Raw genomic sequence first — 25,220 nt, 5'->3', positions numbered from 1 at the left:
CCCCTGATGTAACCTGAAAGATGAGAAAAAGAGGTTAGATTATATTCACATGGGCGGGTGGGCAGTCCGATCCAGTGGGCGTCGCGGTCCGGTCCGGGGCATCCCATCTTCTTACGATGACATCCTCTTCTTCTCTTCACGCTGCGGCTCCGGCGCAGGCGTACTTTGTCTGCAAAGTACTGCAGTGCGCAGGTGCTGGGCCTTTCTGACCTTTCCCGGCACCTGCACACTGCGGTACTTTGCTCTGCCCTCAATAGGGCACATAAGTACGCCTGCGCCGGAGCTGCAGTGTGAAGACAAGAAGAGGACGTCATTGTAAGAAGATGGGAGGCGCTGGACCAGACCGCGACACCCATCGGACCGGACCGCAGCGGGACCGCCCCTGGGTGAGTCTATTCTAACCTCTTTTTCTCATCTTTCAGGATACATCGGGGGCTTATCTACAGCATTACAGAATGCTGTAGATAAGCCCCTGATGCCGGTGGGCTTAGCGCACCTTCGATTTTGGGAGTGACAGGTTCCCTTTAATACTTCTTGGTGTTTGGCTTTGACAAAACTTTACTAATGCAGGTGCGGATTACATGTGTTTTTTAATACCTTTCCACCGCAGAAGAGCACTAAGGCTGTGTACACACAATGCGCTTTTGATGCGTTTTCTCCATACGGAAACGGTCCAAAACCACTATGGAATCCTTATGCAAGCCAATTCAAATGACAATCCTGAAGTGTTGTGCACATGATCAGTAATTTTCCTTGATAATTTGCAGTGCGTTTCTGCAGCATTTTTCACCCATTGACTTCAACTGAGTCAGTCAAATCCGCGGCAAAAACTCAAGTATAAAAATGTTTGCAGATTTGCTGAGTTTTTTTGCGCTTTTACTGGCTTCCTATGGTGTTTTCCACCCTGCCACCTGTGTGACAGCGTGGGAAACACCAACGAGGAGGTTTTCATCAGCGGTAGCTCTACCGCTGGTAAGACCGTCGGTCAGAGCACTGCTGGGTCATGCTGTCAGATGTCAGCGTGGCCCCGCAGGAGATACTGTGACCCACGGTAACGCTACAGCCGGTACGACTGTCGGTTAGAGCACTGCAGGGTAACTGTCAGTCAGCAGGCGTGGGCTGATGAGACTACTGCTCCCAAATGGGCTACGTCTGCTGTCAATGATAACAGGAGCCACTGATGGGAGACAGTCTCATCACCCGGCGCCTGTACTCACAGTATAAAAAAAAAAAAAAAGTAAAATATATACTCACCTAACACCAAATCCATGACGCCCTCGTCTCCTACAAAATAATGTAAAATAATAAACCACCATATACTCACGTGTCCACCGTAATCCACATAATCCCGAGCGTCCCATGGCGATCTCACGTGTAGAACAGTCACATTGGGAGATGTGTCTGCTCTACCCGGCCGCCGGCGATACACTGACAGGAGGTAATCACTCCGCAGTGTATCACTGAGCTACCGTGAGAGTGTTCACCGGAGTTCATCAGCTCCGGTGCTCTCACTTACGGTACCCACCACTGCATGATAATTTTCTCACGCAGCAGTGGTGCCGTAAGGGAGAGCACCGGAGCTGATCAGCTGATGAACTCCAGTGAACTCTCTCACAGCAGCTCAGTGATACACTGCGGGAGCAATTACCTCCGGCAGTGAATCAATGGCTATCTTTGAGAGCTGTCACATTAGTGACTGCTCCCAAAGTGATCAGGATAGTCATGGGACATTATGGATTATCTTCCTTGCTGACAGGTGAAGAATATTGTGGTTTATTACTTTACTTTTGTTGCAGGAGACGTTGGCTTCAGTGGATTAGGCGTTCAGCAAGTGTGGTTTAATTAAGATTCATTAAAGGAGTCAGTGTCATTATTTCAAATAAAGAACTTTATTCTGGGTGTCTGCGTTTTTATACAATATCACAATGGGGATGTATAGGTGTCTCAGAGACCTATCCATTATTAACCTGTGAGCTTGATATCACCTGACAATACAAAAGTGACAACCCCACAAATATGATCTTCACTTGCCACTGCTACAGGGAAAGTGGGAAGAGCAATGCTAATCACCAGTTTTGGGGCATCTTATAGATGCGCCTTTTCTTGGGCGACTGAGAGCCAATATTTTTAGTCTGGGATTGGGCCAATATCCATGGCCCCTTCCTAGGCTATTAATATCAGCATGCAGCTGTCTGCCTAGCCTTTGCTGGTTAGATTTTATAGAAGGGCCCTATGTAAAAAATTTTCTGGGATCCCCCTGTAAACTATCCATTAAAGGCTAAGCAAACAGCTGTGAGCTGAAATTAATAGCCTGGGAACCTTTAGGGCCATTAGCTCCTTCCCAGAATATTAACATCAGCCCTCAGCTTTCCCTCTGCTGGTTATTAAAATTACGTGGGAGCCCACGCAATTTTATTTTTCTTTAAAGTTAACAGTTGCTGTTTGGTTACAGCCTATGTATGTTCGTTCTGTTAATGCTCCTACATAGGCTGGTGACAATGTGTGCGTTTGCATTCACTTATCGGTTTAGTAATGAAGCTGTCAGGCTGACACCTTTTTATTACTAAGCCAAGGGCTAGGTGTCAATGACAGCTGCTGACACCAAGCCCTATTCCCATTACCCTGATGCCACTGTATCAGCAAGAAAGGTGGTGAACCAAGAAATTGCATCACAAAACTTTTTTTAAATATCTTTATTTAATATTATAATAATTATATAAATATAATTATATAAGTATAAATATAATTATATAATGTATTATATTATCATCTCAAAAAAGCCTTAATTACTGTACAAAAACGCATACAAAAAAAAATGCAGAAACCTTGCAGCAATTTCTGCAAGCAAATACTCAACGTATGCACATAGCCTTAAAATGCATGTGAAGTTTTTACCTGCAGAATTTCCGCACCTAAAGCAAGTCTATGATTAAAATGCGCACAGAAAATTCAGCGCAATTTGACCCCGACTTGTGAATGTATATAGAGTCAGAATTGGACAAAGAATGCTTTACAAATAGTGACGAGAGAGCGTGTTCATGTTATCAGAGCATGCTCGGATGTTATCAGAGTATCTTGGGCGTGCTCGGACAATATGTTCAAGTCTCCGCAGCTGCATGTCTTGGGGCTGTTCGACATAGCCCTTTTGGTAGTCAATTCCAGCATGTGTTGCAGCTAACAGCCAAGATCATGCATCCGCAGGGACTCTAACATATTATCCGAGCACACCCAAGATACTCTGATAAGACCCAAGCATGCTCATATAACATGCTATCCGAACACGTTCTCTCGTCACTATTTACAAAGCAAAAAAACAGTATTAGCAAAGGAACAGGTGCTCATCACTGTGGTTTCTCTAGGAAAAGTTCTCACACTATGCAATGAAATAAGAAATGATTCCAGAGATAATAAAATGAGCAGTAACCACATGCAAGATGGCACGTGTAAGAGGCAGCAATGTGCCCACTTCCTACAGTATAAGCGGGGTTAGAAAGCACCTAGGCAGCATACTACCATCATATCTTTATTGATCGGGGTGGTTTAGTACTCCAAATATTCGGCCATACTTCCTTTTTCAGTTTAATTATCCCCATTTATCTGATGCATAGAGGAGATGCCCATTCCTGGACAATTCTATTATACTATTACTACAATTAGAAAATAAACTGGCCACTATAGAAGTTCCTCCTTCCTAATAAGAGATCTCAAATGTCAAGGCCACGCGATGTGGCAAGAGTTCTATACTTACAGTGCTGGCCACCATTATTGGCACCCCTTCATTTTTTTTCATAGACTATACAATATCTTAAGAAATAAACTGAAATATACCAAAGTTATATCCTCAGGATTTTTTAATTAGTGGTCCAAAGTAACAGCAATAAAACATTGTTTTTGAACGTACATGTTGCGACAATAAAGGCACCCCTAATTAATAATTGGTGGCACACCCTTTGGCATTGAGAGCAGCCAACAAACGTTTCTTGTAGCCATTTATAAGTATCTTGCACTTCTCAGCTGGTATTTTAGCTCACTCTTCCTTTGCATTTTGTTCAAGCTCTTGCAAGGTTTTTTTTCCAATGGCAGATTTCAGCTCACCCGAAAGATTTTCAATAGGATTGAGGTCAGGACTCCTTGCTGGCCATTTTAAAACAGTCCATTTTTTGTTTTTCAATTATTCCTGTGTACTTTTGAATGTGTGCTTTGGGTCATTGTTTTGCTGGAGGATCCATGATCTTCGACTCAAACCAAGTTTTCTTACACTGGGTAGGACATTTCGCTGATAATTCTCTGATTTTATGGTACCTGTGATACGGGCAAGGCCTAAAGTACCAGACGCAGGAAAACAACCACACAGCATTATGGATCCTCCACCATGCTTAACTGTTGGTAGGGTGTTCTTTTCCTTCATTGTGCTGTCTGTAAAACTGTTGCTTTGCATTGATAAAAGGCTATTTTTTTTTTCATTTGTCCACAGAAGGATTTTGGTTTGTCAAGGTCCTCTTTGTCAAAGATCAGTTATTCCTTTTTATGTCTTTTCTTCAGCAATGGTTTCTTACTTGGCTTTCACCCATAAAGCTCTGCATGGTTTAGTGTGCGGCATTTTTTCCACCATTCGTACCAAGCTTTCGAAGAAGACATCTTGTCAATTTTCCTCTTTCCCCCATTCCAGGGAGGTTCGACAGTTGCATGCTTGGCAAACTTCTTAATGACACTGCACATTATTGAAACTGGTATAGCAAGGTCTTTGGAGATGGCCTTATGCCCTTTAGAAGTCTTGTGTTTGCTAATAATAGCAGTTTTGATGTCCTTAGACAGCTCCTTTGTCTTCACCATTGTGACAATGTGACAGGGCCTACCATGTGGCTTTTTAAAACACTGAAATCATCATTCATTGGCTAATCAATGTCACATGGGCACCGACAATCACAGTTGATTCTCATTTTATTATTATTTATTGTTATAGTGCCATTTATTCCATGGCGCTTTACATGTCAGGAGGGGTATACATAATAAAAAACAAGTACAATAATCTTAAACAATACAAGTCACAACTGGTACAGGAGGAGAGAGAACCCCGCCAGCGAGGGCTCACAATCTACAAGGGATGGGTGAGGATACAGTAGGTGAGGGTAGAGATGGTCATGCAGCGGTTTGGTCGATCGGTGGTTACTGCAAGTTGTAGGCTTGTCTGAAGAGGTGGGTCTTCAGGTTCTTTTTAAAGGTTTCGATGGTAGGCGAGAGTCTGATGTGTTGTGGTAGAGGGTTCCAGAGTAGGGGTGATACACGGGAGACATCTTGTATGCGATTGTGGGAAGAGGAGATAAGAGGGGAGTAGAGAAGGAGATCTTGTGAGGATCGGAGGTTGCGTGCAGGAAAGTACCGGGAGACGAGGTCACAGATGTATGGCGGAGACAGGTTGTGGATGGCTTTGTACGTCATGGTTAGGGTTTTGTACTGGAGTCTCTGGGCAATGGGGAGTCAGTGAAGGGATTGACAGAGGGGAGAAGCCAGGGAATAGCGGGGGGACAGGTGGATTAGTCGGGCAGCAGAGTTTAGAATAGATTGGAGGGGTGCAAGAGTGTTGGAGGGGAGGCCACAGAGCAGGAGGTTGCAGTAGTCAAAGCGAGAGATGATGAGGGCATGGACTAGGGTTTTTGCAGATTCTTGGTTGAGGAATGAACGGATTCATGAAATATTTTTGAGTTGAAGTCGGCAGGAAGTGGAAAGGGCTTGGATATGTGGTCATTTGTAATTTACCACAGACAAGTCACAATTTGTTTCCATACTAATTTAATGTAAAGGGTTCCAATACCAGTGTCACAGCAAGCTTTAGGTTTTTCTATTTTTCCCTCTCATTGTTTTAAATCATTGTTTATCATTTGCTTTTTTGTATTTAACACGAGTGCTCTATACAAAAAAAAAAAAATGAATCACGTAAAATATTTTCTTTTTCAGGAGATATTCAACATTATGTACTTACACTGCACGGGTGCCAATAACGATGAGCAGGACAGTACATAAGTCATTTACATAGATTTCATTTATAGATATTTGAACAATCCACCAGATAACTTAGGATTTTTAGATCCTTGTGATTGTGTAAATCTCGGATTTGGAAAAGAGAAAAACCCACAAAACTACTCCAAACTGCCAACTTTGAGGTGCAATTGAATATGCCAAAGTGTATTGCAGAACAATCTAAAAAAAAAAATAATAAAAAAAATTGGACGGTAAAAAATGTGTTTACGCTGAGTTTTATTTGAGGTGGCAAAACACCACGTGGTTAGACTGAAATCCATGTGGTTCTTCAACACAGTTTTCAATACTGATGCAGTTTTTGGAGCAATTTTTCCCCCAGACTTGACAATAATTCACATCAATAACTCCATGCTTTTTTTTCTCTCTCTTTCTCTATTAAGTGGTTTTTAAAACAAGCAGGTTGTAAAAAAAAAAAAAAAAAAAAACTCACGGAATGGCAATATGATTTTCCCATTTAAATCAACAAGTATTGGAAAGGATTTTAGACGTGGATTTTGTAGCAGAATTTGCTCCATAACCCACATTGAAAACCTCCATGTGAACATACCCTAAACGAAGGATGGAATTAGAACTGATGGCAAATGGTTTGAAAACGTAAATTAAGCATATTGACTGCCAATACGCCTGATCCTTTTGTAACCAGTAATTTGACATTTGTATAAGAGGCCGGACCATGGTCCTAGAGAAGCAGAACTCGTGCTTTAAGTAGTTGAGGGTCTGTAGGGCCGTCAGTAATACCAGTAATTCTTTTATACCTCTTATTTAAGTTAGACAATGAACGCAGACGTAATGCACAGAGGAAAATTCTGCTCCTATATAGAATAATAAATGCCCCGCAGTGTATCTACTGTACAAGATCCTACCATTACCTGGCGATATCTTTATGCTCCCAGCTTGCCTAGTTTAAGCCATAACCACTTTGCACCATTTAATTATAATACAGCTGCCTACAAACTGAGCGCAGATCACCATAAGGAATAGCCTACAATTGCAATATATTTGCTTTTTCCAATTAATTTAAGCATTCAGGCACATCACAGTTAAACCACTTCAAAATCAAGTCACAAAAAAAATTAATGAACAACATTACAGGGGCTGCATCTGTACTTTATTATTATGTATGTGGATGGCAAAAATTTTAAAACCAAAAATATTTAGCAAGATACACAGAAAAGTGTCTCTCTCTTCTTACTATGGGGCGTAGTAAAGATCGAGTCAGGTTTCACTGCTCTTTCCAGAAGACACCAATGCTACCTGTTACTATTATGGACGTGTAAAAATGCAACCTGGTCCCAGAAATCGTCACCAAATAGGAACAAGGGAAATTGCACTAAATGAGTGCAGGTGGTTAATTAGATATACAGTGGGGCAAAAAAGTATTTAGTCAGTCAGCAATAGTGCAAGTTCCACCACTTAAAAAGATGAGAGGCGTCTGTAATTTACATCATAGGTAGACCTCAACTATGAGAGACAAACTGAGAAAAAAAAAATCCAGAAAATCACATTGTCTGTTTTTTTAACAATTTATTTGCATATTATGGTGGAAAATAAGTATTTGGTCAGAAACAAACAATCAAGATTTCTGGCTCTCACAGACCTGTAACTTCTTCTTTAACCCCTTCCCGACCTGTGACACAGCGTATGCGTCATGAAAGTCGGTGCCAATCCGACCTGTGACGCATATGCTGTGTCACAGAAAGATCGCGTCCCTGCAGATCGGGTGAAAGGGTTAACTCCCATTTCACCCGATCTGCAGGGACAGGGGGAGTGGTAGTTTAGCCCAGGGGGGGTGGCTTCACCCCCTCGTGGCTACGATCGCTCTGATTGGCTGTTGAAAGTGAAACTGCCAATCAGAGCGATTTGTAATATTTCACCTAAAAAAATGGTGAAATATTACAATCCAGCCATGGCCGATGCTGAAATATCATCGGCCATGGCTGGAAATACTAATGTGCCCCCACCCCACTCCTCCGATCGCCCCCCCAGCCCCCCGATCTGTGCAGCGCTCCCCTCCGTCCTGTGCTCCGCTCCCCCGTCCTCCTGTCCGCTCCCCCCGTGCTCCAATCACACCCCCCCGTGCTCCAATCAAACCCCCCCGCACTCCGATCCCCCCCGTGCTCCGATCCACCCCCCCTGCACACCGATCCACCCCCCCTGCACACCGATCCACCCGCCCGCACACCGATCACTCTCCCCCATGCTCCGATCCCTCCCCCCCGTGCTCCGACGCCCCCCCGTGCCCTGATCTCCCCCCCCTGTGCCCTGATCTCCCCCCCTTATACTTGCCGATCCTGGCGGGGTCCGTCCGTCTTCTTCCCCGAGCGCCGCCATGTTCCAAAATGGCGGGCGCATGCGCAGTGCGCCCGCCGAATCTGCCGGCCGGCAGATTCGTTCCAATGTGAATTTTGATCACTGTGATATAATCTATCACAGTGGTCAAAATAAAAAAACAGTAAATGACCCCCCCCATTTGTCCCCCATAGATAGGGACAATAATAAAATAAAGAATTTTTTTTTTTTTTCACTAAGGTTGGAGTTAGAACTAGGGGTAGGGGTAGGGGTAGGGGTAGGGTTAGGGGTAGGGGTAGGGTTAGGGGTAGGGTTAGGGGTAGGGGTAGGGGTAGGGGTAGGGTTAGGGGTAGGGTTAGGGGTAGGGTTAGGGGTAGGGGTAGGGTTAGGGTTAGGGTTAGGGTTTCGGTATGTGCACACGTATTCTGGTCCTCTGCGGATTTTTCCGCAGCGGATTTGATAAATCCGCAGTGCTAAACCGCTGCGGATTTATGGCAGATTTACCGTGGTTTTTCTGCGCATTTCACTGCGGTTTTACAACTGCGATTTTCTATTGGAGCAGTTGTAAAACCGCTGTGGAATCCGCAGAAAGAAGTGACATGCTGCGGAATGTAAACCGCTGCGTTTCCGTGCAGTTTTTCCGCAGCATGTGTACAGCGATTTTTGTTTCCCATAGGTTTACATTGAAATGTAAACTCATGGGAAACTGCTGCGGATCCGCAGCGTTTTCCGAAGCGTGTGCACATACCTTTAGAATTAGGCTATGTGCACACGGTGCGGATTTGGCTGCGGATCCGCAGCGGATTGGCCGCTGCGGATCCGCAGCAGTGTTCCATCAGGTTTACAGTACCATGTAAACCTATGGAAAACCAAATCCGCTGTGCCCATGGTGCGGAAAATACCGCACGGAAACGCTGCGTTGTATTTTCCGCAGCATGTCAATTCTTTGTGCGGATTCCGCAGCGTTTTACACCTATTCCTCAATAGGAATCCGCAGGTGAAATCCGCAGTAAATCCGCAGGTAAAACGCAGTGCCTTTTACCCGCGGATTTTTCAAAAATGGTGCGGAAAAATCTCACACGAATCCGCAACGTGGGTACATAGCCTTAGGGTTAGGGTTGGGTTGGAATTAGGGTTGTGGTTAGGGTTAGGGGTGTGTTGGGGTTAGGGTTGTGGTTAGGGGTGTGTTGGGGTTAGGGTTGTGGTTAGGGTTACGGCTACAGTTGGGATAAGGGTTAGGGGTGTGTTGGCGTTAGAATTGAGGGGTTTCCACTGTTTAGGCACATCAGGGGGTCTTCAAACGCAACATGGCGCCACCATTGATTCCAGCCAATCTTTTATTCAAAAAGTCAAATGGTGCTCCTTCCCTTCCGAGCCCCGACGTGTGCCCAAACAGTGGTTTACCCCCACATATGGGGTATCAGTGTACTCAGGACAAACTGGGCAACAATTACTGGGGTCCAATTTCTCCTGTTACCCTTGAGAAAATAAAAAATTGCTTGCTAAAACATCATTTTTGAGGAAAGAAAAATGATTTTTTATTTTCACGGCTCTGCGTTGTAAACGTCTGTGAAGCACTTGGGGGTTCAAAGTGCTCACCACATATCTAGATAAGTTCCTTGGGGGGTCTAGTTTCCAAAATGGGGTCACTTGTGGGGGGTTTCTACTGTTTAGGCACACCAGGGGCTCTGCAAACGCAACGTGACGCCCGCAGACCATTCCATCAAAGTCTGCATTTCAAAACGTCACTACTTGACTTCCGAGCCCCGACATGTGCCCAAACAGTGGTTTACCCCACATATGGGGTATCAGCGTACTCAGAACAAACTGGGCAACAATTACTGGGGTCCAATTTCTCCTGTTACCCTTGAGAAAATAAAAAATTGCTTGCTAAAACATCATTTTTGAGGAAAGAAAAATGATTTTTTTATTTTCACGGCTCTGCGTTGTAAACGTCTGTGAAGCACTTGGGGGTTCAAAGTGCTCACCACATATCTAGATAAGTTCCTTGGGGGGTCTAGTTTCCAAAATGGGGTCACTTGTGGGGGGTTTCTACTGTTTAGGCACACCAGGGGCTCTGCAAACGCAACGTGACGCCCGCAGACCATTCCATCAAAGTCTGCATTTCAAAACGTCACTACTTGACTTCCGAGCCCCGACATGTGCCCAAACAGTGGTTTACCCCACATATGGGGTATCAGCGTACTCAGAACAAACTGGGCAACAATTACTGGGGTCCAATTTCTCCTGTTACCCTTGAGAAAATAAAAAATTGCTTGCTAAAACATCATTTTTGAGGAAAGAAAAATGATTTTTTTATTTTCACGGCTCTGCGTTGTAAACGTCTGTGAAGCACTTGGGGGTTCAAAGTGCTCACCACATATCTAGATAAGTTCCTTGGGGGGTCTAGTTTCCAAAATGGGGTCACTTGTGGGGGGTTGCTACTGTTTAGGCACACCAGGGGCTCTGCAAACGCAACGTGACGCCCGCAGACCATTCCATCAAAGTCTGCATTTCAAAAGTCACTACTTCCCTTCTGAGCCCCGACGTGTGCCCAAACAGTGGTTTACCCCCACATATGGGGTATCAGCGTACTCAGGAGAAACTGGACAACAACTTTTGGGGTCCAATTTCTCCTGTAACCCTTGGGAAAATAAAAAATTCTGGGCTAAAAAATTATTTTTGAGGAAAGAAAACGTATTTATTATTTTCACTGCTCTGTGTTATAAACTTCTGTGAAGCACTTGGGGGTTCAAAGTGCTCACCTCACATCTAGATAAGTTCCTTTCGGGGTCTAGTTTCTAAAATGGGGTCACTTGTGGGGGGTTTCTACTGTTTAGCCACATCAGGGGCTCTGCAAACGCAACGTAACGCCCGCAGAGCATTCCATCAAAGTCTGCATTTCAAAATGTCACTACTTGACTTCCGAGCCCTGACATGTGCCCAAACTGTGGTTTACCCCCACATATGGGGTATCAGCGTACTCAGGAGAAACTGTACAACAACTTTTGGGGTCAAATTTCTCCTGTTACCCTTGGGAAAATAATAAATTGCAGGCTAAAAAATCATTTTAGAGAAAATAAAATTTTTATTTTATTTTCATGGCTCTGGGTTATAAACTTCTGTGAAGCACTTGGAAGTTCAAAGTCCTCACCACACATCTAGATTAGTTCCTTTGGGGGTCTAGTTTCCAAAATGGGGTCATATGTGGGGGATCTCCAATGTTTAGGCACACAGGGGCTCTCCAAACGTGACATGGTGTCCGCTAATGATTGGAGCTAATTTTCCATTTAAAAAGCCAATTGGCGTGCCTTCCCTTCCGAGCCCTGCCGTGCGCCCAAACAGTGGTTTACCCCCACATATGGGGTATCAGCGTACTCAGGACAAACTGGACAACAACATTTGCGGTCCAATTTCTCCTATTACCCTTGGCAAAATAGGAAATTCCAGGCTTAAAATCATTTTTGAGGAAAGAAAAATTATTTTTTATTTTCATGGCTCTGCATTATAAACTTCTGTGAAGCACCTGGGGGTTTAAAGTGCTCAATATGCATCTAGATAAGTTCCTTGGGGGGTCTAGTTTCCAAAATGGGGTCACTTGTGGGGGAGCTCCAATGCATAGGCACACAGGGGCTCTCTAAACGCGACATGGTGTCCGCTAACAATTGGAGCTAATTTTCCATTCAAAAAGTCAAATGGCGCGCCTTCCCTTCCGAGCCCTGCCGTGTGCCCAAACAGTGGTTTACCCCCACATATGAGGTATCGGCGTACTCGGGAGAAATTGCCCAACAAATTTTAGGATTCATTTTATCCTATTGCCCATGTGAAAATGAAAAACTGAGGCGAAAAGAATTTTTTTGTGAAAAAAAAAGTACTTTTTCATCTTTACAGATCAATTTGTGAAGCACCTGAGGGTTTAAAGTGCTCAATATGCATCTAGATAAGTTCCTTGGGGGGTCTAGTTTCCAAAATGGGGTCATTTGTGGGGGAGCTCCAATGTTTAGGCACACGGGGGCTCTCCAAACACGACATGGTGTCCGCTAACGATGGAGATAATTTTTCATTCAAAAAGTCAAATGGCGCTCCTTCCCTTCCGAACCTTACCATGTGCCCAAACAGTGGTTTACCCCCACATGTGAGGTATCGGTGTACTCATGAGAAATTGCCCAACAAATTTTAGGATCCATTTTATCCTGTTGCCCATGTGAAAATGAAAAAAATTGAGGCTAAAAGAATTTTTTTGTGAAAAAAAAGTACTTTTTCATTTTTACGGATCAATTTGTGAAGCCCCCGGGGGTTCAAAGTTCTCACTATGCATCTAGATAAGTTCCTTCGGGCGTCTAGTTTCCAAAATGGGGTCACGTGTGGGGGAGCTCCAATTTTTAGGCACACGGGGGATCTCCAAACGTGACATGGTGTCCGCTAAAGAGTGGAGCCAATTTTTCATTCAAAAAGTCAAATGGCGCTCCTTCCCTTCCAAACCCTGCCGTGCGCCCAAACAGTGGTTTACCCCCACATATGAGGTATCAGCGTACTCAGGACAAATTGGACAACAACTTTCGTGGTTCAGTTTCTCCTTGTACCATTGGGAAAATAAAAAAAATGTTGCTAAAAGATAATTTTTGTGACTAAAAAGTTAAATGTTCATTTTTTCCTTCCATGTTGCTTCTGCTGCTGTGAAGCACCTGAAGGGTTAATAAACTTCTTGAATGTGGTTTTGAGCACCTTGAGGGGTGCATTTTTTAGAATGGTGTCACTTTTGGGTATTTTCAGCCATATAGACCCCTCAAACTGACTTCAAATGTGAGGTGGTCCCTAAAAAAAATGGTTTTGTAAATTTCGTTGTAAAAATTAGAAATCGCTGGTCAAATTTTAACTCTTATAACTTCCTAGCAAAAAAAAATTTTGTTTCCAAAATTGTGCTGGTGTAAAGTAGACATGTGGGAAATGTTATTTATTAACTATTTTGTGTCACATAACTCTCTGGTTTAACAGAATAAAAATTCAAAATGTGAAAATTGCGAAATTTTCAAAATTTTCACCAAATTTCCGTTTTTATCACAAATAAACGCAGAATTTATTGACCTAAATTTACCACTAACATGAAGCCCAATATGTCACGAAAAAACAATCTCAGAACCGCTAGGATCCGTTGAAGCGTTCCTGAGTTATTACCTCATAAAGGGACACTGGTCAGAATTGCAAAAAACGGCCAGGTCATTAAGGTCAAAATAGGCTGGGTCATGAAGGGGTTAAGAGTCTCCTCTTTCCTCCACTCATTACCTGTAGTAATGGCACCTGTTTAAACTTGTTATCAGTATAAATAGACAACTGTGCACACCCTCAAACAGTCTGACTCCAAACTCCACTATGGTGAAGACCAAAGAGCTGTCAAAGGACACCAGAAACAAAATTGTAGCCCTGCACCAGGCTGGGAAGACTGAATCTGCAATAGCCAACCAGCTTGGAGTGAAGAAATCAACAGTGGGAGCAATAATTAGAAAATGGAAGACACTTTGGTCATATTACAGATAGTGATGTCCATATACCATATCATGGTAAAAAATTCCTTTTTATTATCTCAGCTGCAGCTCGTAAAACAGTTCTGCAAAACTGGTTGGCGCCTAAAGTGCCCACATTGCGACTTTTCCTAGAGAAACTTGCTTTTTTGTTTAGAATGGACTGGATAGAGGCTTCCCTCCAGAAAGAGAGAAGGACTCAGACATTCTTTGACACATGGGAACCATTTATAGCGATTCTTCCGGCTCACACTAAGCAAGGAATCAGAGATTGTTTTAAGATGACTACTTGGTTCTTGGAACAAATAATAGCAGGTCGTCCGCCTCTGTGAGGATGATTCGCGGATTGAGACATATAAACCTGAGGATGTAGGAGTGGAAGCCGTGTGCTCTTCCCCCTTCCTTCATTTCCCTCATGTGTTCTTCTCCCCCTCCCCCCCCCCTTTTTTTTTTTTTTTTTTTTTTTTTACTTCTTTGTTATGTTTAGGCAAATTATTTTATTTACTTACTGATTGATACAAGAATGTGCAAATTGTATTCCCCCCTTTTTTTTTTTTTTTTTTTTTTTGTGTGTGTTTTATCTAAATTTTATATCTGTATTGTCAAAAAAGTTTAATAAAAGCATTATTGGAAAAAAAAAGAAAATGGAAGACATACAAGAACACTGATAATCTCCCTCGATCTGGGGCTCCACGCAAAATCCTACCCCGTGGGGTCAGAATGATCACAAGAACGGTGAGCAAAAATCCCAGAACCACGCGGGGGGACCTAGTGAATGAACTGCAGAGAGCTGGGACCAATGTAACAAGGCCTACCATAAGTAACACACTATGCCACCATGGACTCAGATCCTGCAGTGCCAGACGTGTCCCACTGCTTAAGCCAGTACATGTCCAGGCCCGTCTGAAGTTTGCTAGAGAGCATTTGGATGATCCAGAGGAGTTTTGGGAGAATGTCCTATGGTCTGATGAAACCAAACTGGAACTGTTTGGTAGAAACACAACTTGTCGTGTTTGGAGGAAAAAGAATACCGAGTTGCATCCATCAAACACCATACCTACTGTAAAGCATGGTGGTGGAAACATCATGCTTTGGGGCTGTTTCTCTGCAAAGGGGCCAGGACGACTGATCCGGGTACATGAAAGAATGAATGGGGCCATGTATCATGAGATTTTGAGTGCAAACCTCCTTCCATCAGCAAGGGCATTGAAGATGAAACGTGGCTGGGTCTTTCAACATGACAATGATCCAAAGCACACCGCCAGGGCAACGAAGGAGTGGCTTCGTAAGAAGCATTTCAAGGTCCTGGAGTGGCCTAGCCAGTCTCCAGATCTCAACCCTATAGAAAACCTTTGGAGGGAGTTGAAAGTCCGTGTTGCCAAGCGAAAAGCCAAAAACATCACTGCTCTAGAGGAGATCTGCATGGAGGAATGGGCCAACATACCAACAACAGTGTGTGGCAACCTTGTGAAGACTTACAGAAAACGTTTGACCTCTGTCATTGCCAACAAAGGATATATTACAAAGTATTGAGATGAAATTTTGTTTGACCAAATACTTATTTTCCACCATAATATGCAAATAAAATGTTAAAAAAACAGGCAATGTGATTTTCTGGATTTTTTTTTCTCAGTTTGTCTCCCATAGTTGAGGTCTACCTATGATGTAAATTACAGACGCCTCTCATCTTTTTAAGTGGTGGAACTTGCACTATTGCTTACTGACTAAATACTTTTTTGCCCCACTGTATACGGACCATTGACCCCCTTTTTTTTTCTGGTTGGCTTTGTGTTCTGGTCACAGAAATGTAGATACTCACCTATGAGATGAGCTAACAAGAACTTCATGATCAAAACTAAACCTTCTGGGTATACATACCAATTAAAGTCTTGCTACACTACTTTATATTGATGACCTATCACAAGCATAAGTCATGAATATCAGATCGCTAAGGATCTGACATGCCCACCGTTCATCTGTTTCATTGCTGGTGGTGGATGGATGTCAGCAGTTGAAGAGCTGAATAGTACGATAACGTTATCCGTGTAGTGGCCTCTATTCAAATAAACAGGAGTGGATCTGCGGTACCCGTAATAGCCATTACACAATTCCCGGAGCTTAGAGATTCAACATCCCCAAGCACTAACATCCACCGGTCACCGGCACCGAGAAATGCTGAATGGTGGGGTGAAGGAACTCCAACGATCTTTTGTATAGCTCATCAATATGAAAAATAAATGGCGCGACCCTTTAATCGCGTAGCGTAAATGTCAAAATATTAGCCAACTGATCTATTGGTCCATACATATTTCAGAAAAGACATTACCTGGATCCCGTTCGTTTGGAGGCTTTTCTGTTGTGGTTCGGGAACTATAGGTGCAGAAGTGGTGGCATAGGTATATGTCACTTGAGGAATCAAGATCGTCCGTTTGTTGGCAGCTAGTGCTCTTAAACAGGGCACACTGTTCTGACTGGTAATGGCAACAATAGTAGGTAACTGGGCAGTGACGGTAGGAATAGCAATGTTTATGGGATTGGCACTTGGGTTTATAATTAGAGCTGGCTCCGGCTTCGCGACACTCTCCATTTGCATTGGCTCTTTTCTAACACAAGATAAGTTCAAGGGTTCTTCTTGAAGAGAATAAACACTGCTCTGGTAAACGCTAGTTATGGAAGGTCTTTCCGGTACATTTCCAAGCTGCTTTGGTAAGGATAAGTCTAGAGGTTCTACTTGGTGCTCCGATGGGCCTTGCACCTCGTCAGAGATCGTTGCATCATCTGAGTTATTTAGAGAAGAGAGGTTTAGTGGTGAAGGAGAGGTGGTGCCACTCCTAGAACCATCTGTAGTCAATGGCTGAGAGGGCTCGTTTTTAGGAAGGTCATTTATGCCATTCTGAACTTTGTCATTATCTTGCGATTCATTACCTTTTTCTGCTGAGACACCATTTTGTTCAGATTTTGGAGAAGATGATCGAGAAGACTGAACAGAAATTTCTCCATTTTGCATTTTTACAAACCACTTTTTAACCACGTCCAGTGGGAGATTTACTGAATCGGCAATTTTAGAAAGTTCTTCGGCACTTGGCTGTGCATTCAGCGCATGGTAAGCTTTAAGAAGAGATAGGAGGTTTTTCAATGGTGGTTGACTGGGAGTAAGATTTCCATCTGCGGTGTCCACAGAAGATGACTCAGACTTAACAGGTTCATCTTTGCCACTTTCGGGAAGTAGATCACTCTTTTTTTGCTCATAGTGCTTGGGTTCTTGAAGTGCATTTGTGTTTTGTGAACCATCATCAGAAATCATGCAAGTGCTGTCCGCTGTAAACTTTGTTTCTTTTTCGGTTTTGATGGTGAGATCTTCCGGTAGTTTTTCCGCTTTGCAAGCCTCAACTGGAACCTCCTTCTTTAAGTTTTGTGGAACAACTGGAAGCTGACTTGGTGGCTCTAAGCTGTAATTTATGATTATTTTGGTTGTACCATCTTGATCAACCAGAGGAAGACTAATAGCTGAAATGACAGAATGACCCGCTTGTTGAATTGTCGTGGAGGTCAGTGTCCCTTGTTCTTTGGATGCAAGATGTGCATGATTGTTTTCTAATACTTGTCGGATTATATTCCCATCTACAGCCACCTTGAGAACATTTTGAATGTCACTTAGATTAATACTAATAGGTGATACCAGGCCCATAGTTGGTAGAACAACAGCTTGTACCACACCCTGAGGAGAACTGGTTGCCTGCAGAGGGCTACCACCACTGAAGACACCATTTTGCAAAGCGGCTGAACAGTTGATTCCTGACGCAACCACTATGGGCTTTATTTCATAATCCACAGGTTCAGTCTTAATTTGGTTTACTGGAAGTTGTTCCTGTAAAGGCTTGTTCTCTATCTTTTGTCGGATTGGAGGCCGCACTGGGCTACCAGGGGATGCAGAGAGGGATGGGGAAGAACACTGAGGGGTCTTTAATCCAGATCGTGCTCGTCCATTAACAGGAATAACTCCAATGCATTTTTTACTGCTTATGTGGGAACTGTAAGAACCAGAATGAGAAAATCTCTTCTTGCAGTTTGGACACTCATATGGCTTCTCTCCTTCAAGACAAAAAACAGGAGATTATAAAAGCACGAATTGTAGGATTTCCCATCATACAAATGTAATATTAAGGAAATATGCAAAGAAGTCTCTTACTTAGCATTAATGCCTCAGAATTTAAATTTAGCTGACAATTTCAATAGGATCCATCACCAGCTGTCCTTCCCTGGGTCTGTTTATCTGATTGCAGCTACGCTGATGACGCGTAACCAGGACGTCACGCTACAGATAGGCACCAAAGACACTGGCGGTGACGATAGAGGAATAAGTGGGTGAGCAGAGGCATAACTTGATACTTGTGGGCCCCAATAGAAAAAAAAAAATCTCCAACCTTAAACTATCACAAGCCTGTAATATTACTGGTCATCTTATCTGGTCCAAAATCGACGTTTTGGCTCCCCCAAAGCACCAGGGCACACATGCAAACCCGAAATTCACTATAGTTGTACCCTTGAGGGTGATTACACATTTTTTGGGTGGACTACATGGAAAAACTGATTAAGACTAGTCAACTCCCATTCAAAACCTAAAATTACCACCCAAGATGACACCATGTTTTGGTGCATTGAGTTGGTCTTGGTGGTCCCCTCCCCAAGATGACTACATGTTTCAGTATAAATGTACAGTCAATTTAGGACACTTCAATAATTTTGCCTTCCCTGCGCACAGCATATACAATACTTACCACTGTGAATACGTAAGTGTTCCTTTAGATGATGTTTGTATTTGAAAGCTTTTCCACATTCAGTGCATTTGAATTTACGGTTTCCTCCAGACTGTGTTACGTGCCTCTGCGAGACACAAAACGCGTTTAGTCAGTGACAAGACCTACAAAAGAGACTTCTACACAGTAGACCAAAGAAGCTGCCATCGTTTAATAGATGGATGGACGGAGGCAACGTGGTGACTATGGATGAAATTCTACAATATCGATCCAGATCTTTGAATCGGTGCTGTCCATAGCTAACAATGAGAAGTGTTTTATTAGAGTTTCAAAAATGTGTAACAAAAACTGAGGGGAAAAAAGTATTCATATACATTAAAAAAAAAAAAAAAAGGATGTAACTCACAATCCTCCCGTTCCACTTCATTTGTTGTTGTTATGGCCTGTGGGTATCTCAGAGCTACAGCAGCTGCAGTAAGTCCCCAACAACATTTCCTAGAGTATTTTACACCTGCTCGACACGACTGTGCATTTGATGGCTACCATTGCATTTTAGTTGCATTTTTGTTGTGTGACGACATAGTATATGAAGAACTAAATAAGCCAAGTTAATTTGGCCTAATGAAGATCCCAAACCTGTAATCAAATCCTATTCCCCAAAAATCTAACCAATAAAGGAACACTGACCACAGCTTCTATTCAGTCTCTGGACGGTCATTATCTGCAGCACCCGAGTCCTACATTTTCTGCTATAACGTACAGCCTCATTGCCAAAAAGTTGGGACACTGTAAAAAGTATAGAAATTTTTTTTTGCAATAATGTGAAAATCTCAGTCACGCAGCATACACAACAGAACATAGATCACAGATCAGAAGGTGAACGCTGGACATTTTTCAATTTAATTAAAAAAATGTAACTCATTTTGAAAGCAGCACATCTAAAAAAAAATTAGGACAAGTCTAACAAAAGGCTGAGAAAGTGGTACTAATGAAAGACTGTAGAGGGTCAATTTTTCAACTAAGTCACATGGCTGTGCATAAAAAGAGAATGTTAGAGAGGTAGAGTCTCACAAAAGCAAAGATAGTCAGAGGCTCACTACGGTAATCTGAACAACTGAATCTAAAAATTGTGGAACAATTTCAAAAAAGGTTCAATTTAAAATTGCAAAGACTTTGAATATCAAGGGACAAGGTTGATTACTATTCGAAGCTTGTGATATATGGGCCCTCAGGTGGCACTGCACTCTCACCATGTGGGCTCAAGAATACTTCCAGAAATCATTGTCTAAGATTGCCGTGCAATCCACAAGTGCAAGTTAAATCTCTATCATGCAAAGAAGAAGCCAAATACCACTACAATCCAGAAACGCTGTCGTCTTCTCTGGGCCAAAGCTCATTCAAAACGGACGGAGGTAAAAATGGAAAACTATTCTGTGGTCAGATGAATCAAAATCTGAAATTCTTCATAGAAACTACAGATGCCCTGTCCTGCAAACTCAAAAGGAGAAGGTCTGTCCAGCTTGTAATCAGCACACAGTTCCTGCATCTCTGATGGAATGGGGCAGCATTAGTGACATGGGCAACTTACACATATTGAAAGTTACCCATTAACGCTGTGCATTACGTATATTAGAACATGTGCGTCTATCCTTGCATATTTCAGCAAGACCATGTTAAACCCCATCCTTTATCATCACAATCCGGTGATCTGGTGATCAACCGGCCGCCTGCAGTCCAGACCCTTCACCAACAGAAAACATTTGGCGTGTTATGTAATGAAAAATCTAGCAAAGAACCCAGACTGTGGAGCAGCGAGAATCCGACATCAGACAAGAAGGGGACAACGTTCCTCTCCAAAAAGTCCAGTACTTGTCTCCTCACTTCCAAGACGTTTACAGACTGTTGTAAAAGGAAGAGGAAATCATACACAATGATGGACAAGGCCTGAACCCAACATTTTTAAGAAGTGTTGCTGCCATCAATTTTTTTTCAATTCAAATGGAAAAATGTCCGACGTTCACCTTCTGATTTGCGAGCTATGTTCTGTTGTGAATATAAAATGGCCACGAGAGATTTCCAAATCATTGCTATCTTGTATTCTTTACATTTTACACAGCAACCCAACTTCTTTTTTTGGAATTAGGGTTGTATATCCTGCGGTGTTGTTTGTCCTACCATCGCTCAAAAAGGGAGCAGCAGCCGACGGACCATAATTGTACAATTCTGTACAATGGTTGTGCCTGCATTTGAACCACCCTAAAATGTGAGTGCATCAATCACCTATAGCCCACCTTGTCTTGGGTTTTTTGCACTAATAGGCACAGTGTCACAATGTAGATGGGGGAGATGCAGCTCTGGGGCCGGACCATGAACATAATGTCATTACGCCAAAATGATGCTATTACACCAAAACAAAGTACAGTGGCAGCCGGGATAGATCACAAGTCGGATGAATGGCATGTGATCTACTCTGAAAAAGGAAGCAAATGGACGGCTGGGGTTAGGTGAAGCACTTCCAAATTGTCTAATCGGTATGTTACTTATAACGGGAGGATATTTTAAAGGAAGTTTTGTTTTGGCATGGGGCACAATAAAAAAACAAACAAAAAACAAACCTGGAAAACCCATTTAAAGGGGTACCCTCACTAAGTGCATTTATCCACAGGACAGGTTATAAATCTAGTGATTAGTGGATCCCCGGTTGATCACATAACAGGGGGTGGGAGTGGGGGGTAGGTCCATGTATGACCCTAGTGCTTGAAAGAAACGAAGGTTGAGCATGCTAGACGCCACTCCATTCAAAGTCAACGGCACCCAATGAGGACAACCGAGCACAGCCCATATACACTGCATCTGTCAGCACATAGAAGCCCCCATTTATAAACCGGACGCCACCAAATAAATGCAGACTCCCCATTTCGTACCTGGTCTTTCCCTGACTTATGTGAGGTCATGTGACGGTCCAGCTGAGTTCTGTATGCGAATGTATAGCTGCACATAGAACAGCTGAAGTTATCTTCATTCTTCTCATGCCTGTACTTAATGTGCTCCTTCAATGATGTGTAGCGCTTGTACCCTCGGTCACAGTATGGGCAGGTGAGGAGCTGGGAAAACGCGTCTGGAGTCCCTACAAATGACATTAAACCAAAACTATCAAAGCTACATAAATACGGCGCAGTATACATATAATAGATGAGCTTTAGAAACAGAAGTGATCGACTTAAAGGAGTTGTTCCCCTTCATTAGTTAATCCCTGACTGCAGGCTATTGTTTAAAACAAAAACGGGGCTGTACTTTCCTTACCTGGGTCCATTGGTGACTTTCACCGCTTCTTCCAGTGACTGGTTTTGGCGCGGGCGTCACATCGACAGCCAATCAGTAAACTCAGCTGCTCCGAACAGGACACTGCCATGTAGGCAGACTGTCTTGGTCGACATGATATCGGCACCAGAGCCAAAGCTATAGATCGGGAGCAGCAAAATTCCCAGGTCAACCCAGGTAAGGTAAGGACAGTGTGGCTTGTTTCTTTACAATAGTCTGCAATCAACTTTTAATGAAATGGAACAACCTCTCTCATGGTCGCCCAATTCACAAGATATCGCTAGTGTGACATTTCCATCAAGCAGGAACATGCATCATAACACAAAAATAAAGAGTTACTGCCATTTACCCTACCTGTGCAACCATTACTCTCAAATAACCGTGTATGGTCTCTTGTTTTAGACAACCTTTTGTCATATGCTCCAGGTCTGGACCGGCGATTCATCATTAAAAGCAAATGGATGGTGAACAATAGGCTGGCGGCTGTCTACAAACATACTAAGGCTACGTTCACATGTCCAGGAATCATCTGATAGAACTGATCTCTGTTAGCACTGATCTAGCAGCAATCCGATGGAAAAATAAATAAATAAAAGTTGTACAACTTTGGCTGAAAGAAATAAAAAAAAAAAAAGAGATTTCAACTGGATCCATTTCTTTTTTTTATTTTATTTTTTGTTAAGTCTATAGAAAACGGATCCGTGAAATAGCCATCCATTTTCTTCCATTTGAAAATTATCCAGCAATCAAACAACAAATTATTTTCAAATAATAGAAAAAAAAACAACTGATGGCCGTTACACGGATCTGTTCATAGACTTCAATGTTAAAAAACGGATCCAGTTGAAATCAGTTTTTTTTAAGAAGGTCAAAATCGTTGCTTCTGAACAATTTTGTCAACGGATTGCTGCTGGATCTGTTCTAACGGATGATTACCGGATATGTGAACACAGCATGAGAGCCAACGTCCGCTGCTTTCTTGGACATCATCCATTGTGTATGGTTCTCATTTAAAAGTGGATTTGTCACCAGATTTTAGAATACAAAACTGAACATGTTGCTAAATAGATCTCTCAGACCTGATCAGTCTAGTGGACTTACTTTGAAAAACCACATCAGAATGGCTGCATAATACTCAAAATTAAGAGTCCAGCTACAGCTCATACAGAAGTATACAAATACATCATGTTGAAGATCTGTTTAATAATGTATGATGTTTGTATGGAGAAATCTGGTGACAGATCTACTTTAAATGAAAGTCATTGTACATTGCTTTCCAGGACATCCATAGTCTGAGCGCTTAAGCCGGGCACCACTTTAAAACGTGCTGAAAACTAAAAACTCCCATCATCTTCTGCCAGCCTTAGATTGCAAGCTAATATACAAGATTTCATCATACATAAGGAAAAATTTAATTACTGGGAAAAAAAAAAAACAACCAAATATGTATTAAAATATGCCTGCCACAAATTAAAGGGGTGCTCCTATTACATATATGTATTACCTACCCTTAAAAGACATAATTGCTGGGGTCTGACTGCTAGGACCCCCACTGATTCTGGGCAGCCTCTGTTTGAAGACTTCCATTGAAGGAGAACTCACCACCTCTCGTGGCAGCCTGTTCCACTCATCACCATCACTGTCAATTTTTTTTCTTTCTAATATCTAATCTGTATCTTCCCCCTTTCTGTGTCATTCCATTATTTCTCATGTTTCCATGGGCAAATGAGAATAATGATGATCCCTCTACACTGTGACATCTTCCCAATTCCCTAGGGACCAGTGTGAGACACGTATACTTAGATGGGAGACCCAGATGACAATTTGGCTGCGTCCCTCCATCCTGTGGCCGCTCTCCTTTTTGGTTTAATCCCAAGATGTAAACCTCCAGTGATACCTGTGCAGATCTAAGGAGCAGGGAATCTCATCTTTTTTTTTTTTTTTGCGAAGGTATTATGGAGTGTGTGGAATCTGAGAATCTTACATCCTTAAAATTTCATTGTTAACCTGACCTCTAAAATAGCTGGTGACTCGAGAGATGAAACCGGAGGTTAGGCGTCATAACTCTTCCTTCCGGCAATCACTTTCTCCTCACATGGTGATCGTAAGTCATTGTAGTTTTATTACAAAGTATTCCTTGCTTCCAGCTGTTATTGGAAATTGTACCTTGTGGCCGGCTCTACCGCCATTATAATTCAGGTGATTTATTTGTATTTCTTTTCATTTTCAAAGAATGGCTATTGCCGCTGTAGACATTTCTGCAGCCTCTGCACCGTCAGAGCGATCTTATCTCCTAAGCAGTGCGGAGAAGACACAGCCGCTAGGACTTTACTGCAAGTTATTCCAGCAGAACACATGTGAAGTATGGCGTGGATTTTCCCTGCTGGGACATGTATTGCATACTGGCATATGTCATCCTTCGAGGATAGTAAAGTCAGTGCTGCAACATAAGTATTAACTAGAATTGAGCGGAACGACTGGCAAACCAATCGTTTTAGGACCATATGATAAGGACACGTGTAAGGCCGGGGATTTGGCCATCATGGATGGTCTTAGTCTAGTTTCTGCAGCAGATTCTGCAGTGGATCTGCGCCAAATCTGTAACAAAATCCATACGAAATGCATTTGGGTCCAGATTTATCACGGAAATCACCCTATGCATTGAAAGGGGTGAAATCCATTTAGGTCCAGATTTATCGTGGACATCACCCTATGCATCGAAAAGGGTGAAATCCATTTAGGTCCAGATTTATCGTGGACATCACCCTATGCATCGAAAAGGGTGAAATCCATTTAGGTCCAGATTTATCGTGGACATCACCCTATGCATCGAAAAGGGTGAAATCCCTTTAGGTCCAGATTTATCGTGGACATCACCCTATGCATTGAAAAGGGTGAAATCCCTTTAGGTCCAGATTTATCGTGGACATCACCCTATGCATTGAAAAGGGTGAAATCCCTTTAGGTCCAGATTTATCGTGGACATCACCCTATGCATTGAAAAGGGTGAAATCCCTTTAGGTCCAGATTTATCGTGGACATCACCCTATGCATCGAAAAGGGTGAAATCCCTTTAGGTCCAGATTTATCGTGGACATCACCCTATGCATCGAAAAGGGTGAAATCCCTTTAGGTCCAGATTTATCGTGGACATCACCCTATGCATCGAAAAGGGTGAAATCCCTTTAGGTCCAGATTTATCGTGGACATCACCCTATGCATTGAAAAGGGTGAAATCCCTTTAGGTCCAGATTTATCGTGGACATCACCCTAGAAAAGGGTGAAATCCATTTAG

The 25,220-nt window shown here is 42.7% G+C and overlaps 1 protein-coding gene across 2 annotated transcripts in view; it reads right to left on the bottom strand.

The window, feature by feature from the left end:
* The window catches only part of ZEB1 (zinc finger E-box binding homeobox 1), a 151,506-nt gene that overhangs the window by 34,064 nt on the left and 92,222 nt on the right, over positions 1 to 25,220 (bottom strand). For both annotated transcript variants that reach the window (XM_069729645.1, XM_069729646.1), the window contains exons 5-7: positions 21,529 to 21,731; positions 18,626 to 18,731; positions 16,174 to 17,939 (exon numbers count right to left, since the gene is read on the bottom strand). In XM_069729645.1, coding sequence (XP_069585746.1) covers positions 16,174 to 17,939; positions 18,626 to 18,731; positions 21,529 to 21,731 — 2,075 coding nt within the window. The remainder of the gene's footprint in view (positions 1 to 16,173; positions 17,940 to 18,625; positions 18,732 to 21,528; positions 21,732 to 25,220) is intronic.

The sequence above is a fragment of the Ranitomeya imitator genome, chromosome 6, assembly GCF_032444005.1.
Source record: "Ranitomeya imitator isolate aRanImi1 chromosome 6, aRanImi1.pri, whole genome shotgun sequence".
Taxonomy (NCBI): Eukaryota; Metazoa; Chordata; class Amphibia; order Anura; family Dendrobatidae; genus Ranitomeya; species Ranitomeya imitator.
Note: the sequence above shows the minus strand (reverse complement) of the source record. Positions and strands in the feature narration are given on the sequence as shown.